The sequence below is a fragment of the Dipodomys ordii genome, unplaced genomic scaffold, assembly GCF_000151885.1.
Source record: "Dipodomys ordii isolate 6190 unplaced genomic scaffold, Dord_2.0 Scaffold141, whole genome shotgun sequence".
In the NCBI taxonomy this organism is placed as follows: Eukaryota; Metazoa; Chordata; class Mammalia; order Rodentia; family Heteromyidae; genus Dipodomys; species Dipodomys ordii.
Window position 1 is genome coordinate 1245489 of NW_012267357.1, and position 9084 is coordinate 1254572.

Sequence of the window (9084 nt, forward strand, 5' to 3'; positions counted from 1 at the left end):
TTCCGGCTTTTTTCTTTTTGCTTATGTGGTGCTGAGGAATCGAACCCAGGGCCTCAGGCATGCAAGGCAAGTGCTCTACCACTGAGCCACGTTCCCAGCCCCTTATCTTTTTTTTTAAGACAATTTACCCTAAACTTTCATGATAACTAACCATTGGATATTTTACTCATGATTCTGTAACTTAGGATGGCTTGAGTAGAATGCTTCATCAGTGTTTTCTACATAGCAGCTTGGGTCTTCTTGAAAAAAATGGTTTCAAAGATGGTTGGACTTCTCACATGGAAAGTGGATTTCTTTAGAGAGCTAATATAGAAAGGCTAGACCTTTTTTAGGCTCAACTCTAATACTGGAGCAGCACTGCTTTAACATCTTTTTCTTTTTTCCTTTTTTGACTATGGGGCTGAATTTGGGGCCTAGGCTCTGTCCCTGAGCTCTTTTTTGCTCAAGGCTAGCACTGTACCACTTTGAGACACAGTGCCACTTCCAGTTTTCTGGTGGTGGTTAATTGGAGATAATTTATGGACTTTCCTGCTTGGGTTTAACATCTTCTTGGTTAAAGCAGGTCACAGAGACAATTCTAATTCATAATAAGGGAAGCATGTAAAAACGGCAATCTTAACTGGGCACCAGTGGCTACTCAGGAGGCTGAGACCTGAGGATCACAGTTCAAAGCCAGCCCGGGCATAAAAGTCTCTGTGAGACTCTTTTTTTTTCGGGGGGGGTCCGGTCGTGGGCCTGAACTCTGGGCCCTCAGCTCTTCAGCTCAAGTCTAGCGCTCTACTACTTGAGCCACAGCACCACTTCCGGCTTTTTTTTTCTGCTTAGTGGTGCTGAGGAATCGAACCCAGGGCCTCATGCATGCAAGGCATGTGCTCTACCAGTGAGCCACCTTCCCACTGTGGCTCAAGTGATAGAGCACTAGCCTTGAGCAAAAAAAGCTCAGTGTGAGTCCCAGAGTTTAAGCCCTAGAACCGGGGGGAAACGGGGGCAGGACGGGGGACAGGAATTCTAGGGAAATCTAGCAGTTATCTCCTATGTAGCCTGTAGGCCTGAAGTATCCCAGGAAGCAGCAGGTCAAAGGGCCTATGGGCCTATAACAAGTCATCAAGACTTGTTGTGATTAACCACATATGGTCATGCTCCCCCCACTTGCTTTCCTCTTTTGCCTTTTGGGTGGCTTCCCTTGCCCTCACAGCAGGACTAGACGGTGTCACTTAGCTAGGCAGCATTGCCATAGTACTTAAAGCCTTTAGCTCTGGACGTGGAAGTCTGGATTCTACTAGCAACCATGTGGTTTTGTGCAACTTCTGAACCTCTTGTATACCTTAGATTCCTCCTCATATATGAAATAAGAATGACAAGAGTCTCTACCCTATACTGTGGTGTAAGATTTAGAAATTGCCTGGAATGGGTTTCCTGCAAAGTTTGAGGTACAGATCAGATGCTCAAGAGCACACCCAAGGCTAAGGAGGATTGATTTTATCCTTAGAAAGATAACAGTTCATGAGATGCTCCCTAGCATGGCTCTGGCTCTTCGTGAAGGCACCTCCATAGTTTGGCTGGCCTCTGGATCTCCTGCCTCCTGTTTCTATTCTTGGCACACTTAGAGAAGTCTCTGAATTTTGTAGGACTCTTAGTAGTACTATTTTGTCACTGCCAGGACTCAGCCTAGGTCTCAGCCCTGGATGCCATAGTTGGGCTCATAGCTCTTTATAGCTATGGGAGCAGTAGCATCTGTGTGATAATCCAAACCCAGTCCCACAAACCCAAGTGCCCTTTCTTGTTTCTCAAAACTTTCCCATGAGGGACTTCTCTTAGTCCAGGTGGGTAGAAAAGACATTGTTTTATAGTTATTTCTCTCCTCCTTCAGCCTATAGGAAAATGTAGCACCCAAGAAGGACATAGGCATGCTCGAGTAGACCTGGATAGACAGAAAGCACAAAAGCCCTTTTGGACCACTTTACTGTGTGTTCAAGGCTTCTCTTCTCTTACCCCACTGTGTGCAGTTTTGTCTTAATCTTTAAGACTAAGTAATTGGTATTGCTCCTGTCCAGACTCTGAAGGAGGACTGACAGTCTCTTTCGCCTCCTAAGGGCATTTTCTATCAGATCAGCTTCTTTGAAGCTGTATGGGAGCTTATCTCATGAGCCTTTAGAGTGAAAGCTCAGAACCAATTCCAACTGTGTGCATGTGAGTGTGCGCAGGAGCGTGCACATGCACACACACACACACACACACACACACACACTTGTAGCAGCCCCTTGCCTGATGCTCACAGTGAACTAATTTGTCCTTTAACAATATTACTGAGCTATTGCTCAACAAGCACTAGGCTAGAGGCTGAAGATACAGTGATGAACTCAGCAGCAACTAATGTGCCACTTGCAGTTCTTGTATTCCTGGCCTTGGAAGCAGACCTGAGAACTGGACCTGTGCCCATCAGGCACAAGGTCCCTGGATTACTTTCCCCAGACTAATTGGTTTCAGGCTCTCACAGCATGCTTCCTTGTCTGGTCCACCCTGCCAGCCATAGACTCCTTATGCAGGTCTAGGCGTAGGGTGGGCCCAGAATTAGCCACAGCCACTTCTCTTGAAAGGAGAAAGTGACACTGAACATTTAGCAGCCAATGACGAAGCTTCAGCCAGACAAAATGATAAGAAAGTGGGCTTTCTGTGGAATTGGATGACTTTTTGGCAGTGGAAGATTGACAAGGGAAGCAAGGGCAGGCATTGGTCCTGCTCAGCTTCATACAGCCAGTTAGGAAGGACAGAGAATATCCCAGACTAACAGACAAGTGCAGACAGAGAGGTGTCTTCAGGTATAGCTATGTAATCCTTTCACTAAGATCTTGTGTAACTGGAGCTTTTTATCACTAACAACTCTTAGCCTTTACAAACATGTGTGTCCCTTGCTGGGTGCCGATGGTTCATGCATGTAATCTTAGCTACTAAGAAGGCTGAGATCTGAGGATCACAGTTGAAAGCTAGCCTGGGCAAGAAAGTCCATAAGACTCTTATCTCCAATTAACTAGTCAAAGCCAGAAGTGGGGCTGTGGCTTAAGTGTTAGGGTTCTAGCCTTGATCAAAAAAAAACACAGGAACAGCGCCCAGGCCCTGAGTTCAAGCTTCAGAACCAGCACCAAAAAATAAAAAGTGACCCTAGGAAGTGGCAGGCAAAAGTTTAGAAGTGCCTGTTGGACTTTTGTTACTTATAGAGATTTCCAACAGTGTAGATCTAACTATAACCTTTAGCTTATCTATAGCTATTGTTTTGTCCTTGGTGCAGCAATTAGAGATATTACTTAAGTAATCAAATATTTTGATTTGATTTGAGTCTATTGCCTTTCTCCAGTAAATAAAAGCCAAGTTCGATGTGTGTGTGTGTTTTTCTTCATTTCCAGGCAAGCCGATTTTTTCAGTTGATATTCATCCTGACGGGACCAAGTTTGCAACTGGAGGACAAGGTGCGTTAATGGAGTGAACAAGGTTGAGCATCACTGCCCTACCTTCCTGCTCTGCTTCTCCTGGTTGTCTGTGGTTAACTGTAAAGAGATAAGTTGCTGATTTTCAATATGGATGTGACTCAGTGTAAAACATATAATTTGTTACCTGTACAAGTTAAATAAAACCCTTTTTGGGGGGCTGGGTATGATGTCACATGCCTAATAATCTTATCACTTGAGAGGCTGAAGAAAGAGGATCATGAGTTCAAGGCCAGCCTGGGCTACAAGCAAGTTTGAGACCAGTCAGGACTGTGTAGCAATTCCCTGTAGTATAATCTCTATAGGTAATTTGATTGTGCTTATCATTCTAATTACTATTTACCGAATTAAAGTGAATATATCCCCATACCCAAGCTTATTGAATGTGTAGGATAGCAAGTAGTCCCTTTCATCCCCATGGGCAAAGACTCTGCCCATGCTTTTCTTATCTAAAAAAGAGAGGGGATGGTTAAAATAGCAAGTCATGTATTAGGGCCAGTTTTTACACAGGAATTACACTGGGTTAGAAAAAAAATACATTATAGACAAACAAGAATGCCCACAACATATGAAAATATGATCCTGCTATTGACAACATATATTAGAATCTTTGGGGTAGCTTAGGTCCATTTGGAAAGACAAAACCATTTCTCAAGCCAGAAAACAAAGATAATGATTGTAAGTAGCATTCCCACAGGCCCAAGACCCCATGCCTTTCTCTAGCCTCCTGAGGTAGCACCTACTAGGTCATGCCTTTGTGAAGGCATCTTCAAATCTGGTGTTACGTTGGAGGGGGGGCGGGGGATGTAGCAACAGATCCCTCTGCCTGAAGTCAAGAAATACAGAGAAGGCAAGGAAGACTTTCCTTCTCTGTATGCTACAAAAAGAACCTATATTCTCATGTTCGAGTGTTAGACTTAGGTGGGGAAACTGAGGTTGTTTCTTCATCTTCAAGGTAGGCACACCCTCTACCACTCAGGATAGTAGGGAATAGAATAGGAAAGATGTTGAGGAAATATTTTTCATACTGGCCAAGAAGAAACTTCAAATATTATTTCTTTGGCATGTCAATTTCCAGGCATTCATTGTGTTTTCATCATTTTATTATTAGTAAAGGAAAACTTAATAAGAGAAATCATTAGTAAATGCACAGATAAAGTTTTCAGCAGAGCCGTGCATCAGCTTATGAACCATAGGAATCCTAAATCCCTTTTTTTGGTTGATCTCCCATCTATAGGTGACTTCAAAGGGCAGATAAGAAGGTAACAAGCCCTTTTTCCTGTGTTCAGGGCATTTCAAATCTGGGTCTCAAAGCGTCCAGTCAGCTCTGAAAACAGCCATGGATCCAGGCAGCACCTTGAAGGGGAGGGAAACCCTGGTAGGGACTGTGCTTTTCTCCTTGCTTCCTCGGGTGCACATGCACAGGCCTGAAAGGGTCCTGGGACATTAACTTTTCCATCCTCTTTAGTTTGCAGATGAGGAGTCTGGGTCCTGGGCAGGGAAGAGAATCCTTTAGGGGCCCCTGGGAGATTAAAGGCCAGACCAGAGCTCAGTCCCCTCCTAATGTCTAGTCCAGAGTTCTTTTCACCAAAGTCAAGCTGGACTCAACTACTATTAAATCCATACTCTTTTTGGGTCCCCATGAGTACTTCTTTTTCTTCATTTCTTCTATAGTAAATTATATTAGTAATTCAAGTTCTGTCTCCTTAAATCTAATTATGCTTTATGGAAGCACAATGAGGACTTCCCATAGTTAATATTACATGTTAATATCTACTTTCTACTCCTTGCACATTAAGCAATTTCTGCTCCTTCATTCCAGGGCAGGATTCTGGGAAGGTTGTGATCTGGAATATGTCTCCAGTCCTCCAGGAGGATGACGAGAAGGATGAAAATATTCCCAAGATGCTTTGCCAGATGGACAATCACTTAGGTATTACAGAGTGGCCCTTTGCAGGCTTTGAGTGTTGGCAGAGTGCCCAAGGTTAGCACATGTGTTTGTAATTAGAAAGATAAGGCCCCGTGCGGCGGTAATTCCCCTCGGCCTGCTGTCTGAAGGCACAGATGTTGGCTGCACACCTGGGTGAGTTATTCGGCAGAAGACTCGGCCCGCCCACAGAACCATCTTTGGACAGTCTGCAGGTACCTCTGGTGATTTCCTGCTCATGAGTCGTTACTGCCTGATTCCATGGGGCTTTGGGGCCAGCGACTTGGACATAGTAGGGTTCTGGGGAAGGGTGCATAAAAGACAAATCACTCAATCAAATGTCTCAGATTGGCTCTGTGTCATTCGGAGGCTCTCTGCCGGGACTCTTTAGACTGTTGGACAGTGCCATGGTTTCCTTTCTTGGTGCAGTACCTAAGTGGCCCACCCTTAAGATGCCCATTAGCAGTTACTGGCCTTGGGATGTCAGCCTCTTCCTCTGCTTTGTGTGTTCTTGCCCTCCCAATATGCCTTTCAAGAGTCCTTGGGCTTGGAGCACAACCAGTTGTTACTCATAGGCTGTTGACTACAACGTATTTCAACATATTTCACATATCCCAAGGACCAGCCTGTGTGTGCTCCTGGAGGCTCTGACCTAGGAGGATTTCTGCTGATCTTAATTTACAAGTAATAAATTAATCTACCATGCTAATGAGTTTAGAAAATCAGACTTTAAAGGTCTAGCTCTGACAAGTGAAATGACAGGTTTACACTCTACCAGTCTATTATGAAACAAAGCACATTGACATTTTGAGCACATGCTTTCATTTTGAGAATAATCCCCAGTCAGAAGTGCATCTCATCAATGGACAGCCCATTTGAAATAATTAGATTTATCACTCTTTATGGAAATAAGCCTCCTGTTGTCTGCTTCATTCACCGCTAACAATCTTCAGATTATGCATATTTGCCCCCTCCAGACTGTTCTGATAATTTGTCATAGCACAAGTGGGTTAGTGCTTCAATGGAATTGTTTTTCTGGGGCTCTCACACAGTAGATGCCTTAAATAGATTAGATAGATTTTATAAACCCTTTACATCTTGCCGAATTCTGCATGAAGCAAATGGGCATGACTATTGGATTTTCATCATCCTATTTTTTTTCTTCCCAGCATGTGTGAACTGTGTGCGGTGGTCAAACAGTGGGATGTATTTAGCTTCTGGGGGAGATGACAAACTGATTATGGTGTGGAAGCGGGCTACGTAAGCATCATTTTCCTTTCTTCACATTTAATTTTTAGAAGCTTCTTTGCTGGTCTTTATCAAAGTCACTTTTCTCACCCTGGCACTAATGTCCCTAGAGCTCCTACTTCTTAAATAACAGGAAGCACTCATAGGTCAGGAGCAGATGAGCACTGATCAGGGAGAACTGGGAGGCTACTGGCCTACCTGCTATCCTGGTCAGCTCCCTCCTTGTAGGGATGCAGGGCTTTCACCTGAAAAGGATTGGTTAATTCTCTTAAGTGTTAACATTGTGGCTTCATTTGTTTTGTTCTTCAAGTGAAATTTCACATGGAGCCTAGCATAAGAAACAGTTAAAAAGATTCTAATGTTATAGGGTATCGGGGAGACAGAACTCCACCTCCCTTCATTCTATGGCAGCCACAACTTGAAGCAGCCCCTGCTCTGCACCCAAAATAAGCTGAGCATCACCTGGGGAGCCATTTTCCTTTTCCCTTTCAGGGTGAGTCCTGAGACAGTTCTCCAATAAGTTCTTCATGTGATTCTTGGCCATTTATGCAGAGCTGATGGACCCAGCATCATTATTCAGCTAGAGTGGCTCGGTGGCCATTGGTTTTGAGAACAGAGGCATGCTATCTACTGGGCCCACTTGTCTGCCTCACGAGTTATCTGTGGGTTGGTAGAGAGCTTTATGAAAGCAAATCCCTTGCTCAAAGAACAAACCCTTTGTTCACAGCTAGCCTTGGTGGTGCCTGTCTTCATATGACTGCTCATCTGGAAGGAGTTAATGCCTGAGGCTCCATGGTTTCTCTGCCTTAGCTTGCATTTCATTTATTATTAGGAGACTTAAAAATACTATTGATCTTGACCCCTGTGGTGGTGCATAGCTATAGCCCTGGCTACTAAGAAAGCCGAGGCAGAAATGTTACTTGAACCCAAGAGTTCAAGACTAACCAGGACAGCATAATGAGACTCTTCCTCAAAAAAAAAAAAAAAGAAAAGAAAAAAAGCATTAATTTGCTACTTTAAATAGCCACAATGTATAACATAGCAAACAATTTGGAAAGGTTTAAAAAAATTACAGGGGGGTGGGGGCGGAGGAGAGAAATGTCTTACAGTCCTACCCCCTAAAGAAAGCCATGGCTAATGTTTTGGTATTTTTGGTGAATATCCCTCTGCTCTACTCCATGCATAGATGATGTCCACATTACATGTACCTTTTCCCTTGCATAAGGGACATCATATTGTATATGATGTCTTGTGGCCTGCTTCTTTTAGTTAATCTATTGTGAACATTTAATCTGTGCAAGATTGCAGTGGTTGTGTAACATTTCAGTGAGTGCATGGATAACTTCTTTATTCAGCCTCTTTTGTCACACAACCCAGTGTTTTCCAGCCATTGTCTGCTTTTGCTTTGTACTATCTGCCATGCTAAGCCATGCTACATTGAGTATTTCTGAAATGCCAGAGATACCTGTCTGACTCCTGTTTCATACAGGTACATCGGGCCCAGCACTGTGTTTGGTTCCAGTGGTAAGCTCGCCAATGTGGAGCAGTGGCGGTGTGTCTCCATCCTCCGGAGTCATTCAGGCGGTAAGTAGGACTTCCTATTGGGTGGGTAAGCTCTGGCAGTGGCCTTAGATTAGCAGCACTTCTATTTTCCATGTGCTACCATTTGGTCTTAGAAGCAGCCCTGTATCTAAGCTGTCCCTTTTCATCACCATTGGTTACCAGTTTGTCCCTCAAGGTTTATGCAATCATTAGTTCCTGCTTGTTTCCAACTGCATGCAGTCCCCCTATCCTATCCTTTAATATCAAACTTTCCACTTTCTGCATTTTATCCTTCTGAACTGAAGTTAGTACCCTTTATTTGTGGATTACTAAATCTGTAAACACTATTCCTGAGAAACCAGTCTGCAAGTCCCAGTGAAGTTTCTCAGTCTGACCTTGAGTGTGTTTTCAATATTTTTAGTTTGATATGTTTAGTTTGGAAAGCAGCACATTGGAAAAAGGTACATTTCAACCTCTTTCAGTTGAAGAGGAAGATTGGTCTATAGCAGTCCAAACCTTACCCTTTAGGTACCAGATACCAGGAATACAATCTAGATAATAAGTACAATTTAGGCTTATTTCAGAAAGCCTTCATTCTAGCCCCCAGGCAAAGAATATAAAGGGTTGGGTTTTTGTTTGTTTGTTTTTGTTTCTTTCTTTCTTTTTGAACAGACAGCAGTAGGGATGAAGGCTTGGTATGAATGTTGACTTTGAAGCCTTTCATTATGGCTAGATCTTTTTTTTTAATTTAAATTTTATTTTATTCGTGAACATGCTGTACAGAGGAGTTACAATTACATGGGCAGGATAATGCGTACATTTCTTACCAAGCATTGCAGCCTCCTCCTTTGTTTACCCTTCACATCCCTTCCCAGCCTCCCCCCT

At 43.4% G+C, this 9084-nt stretch overlaps 1 protein-coding gene across 1 annotated transcript in view; it reads left to right on the forward strand.

Moving 5' to 3' along the window:
- Positions 1–9084, forward strand: part of LOC105997171 (protein HIRA) — a 107427-nt gene that overhangs the window by 28959 nt on the left and 69384 nt on the right. The window contains exons 2-5 of the mRNA XM_013031504.1: positions 3402–3464; positions 5305–5415; positions 6579–6669; positions 8147–8241. Coding sequence (XP_012886958.1) covers positions 3402–3464; positions 5305–5415; positions 6579–6669; positions 8147–8241 — 360 coding nt within the window. The remainder of the gene's footprint in view (positions 1–3401; positions 3465–5304; positions 5416–6578; positions 6670–8146; positions 8242–9084) is intronic.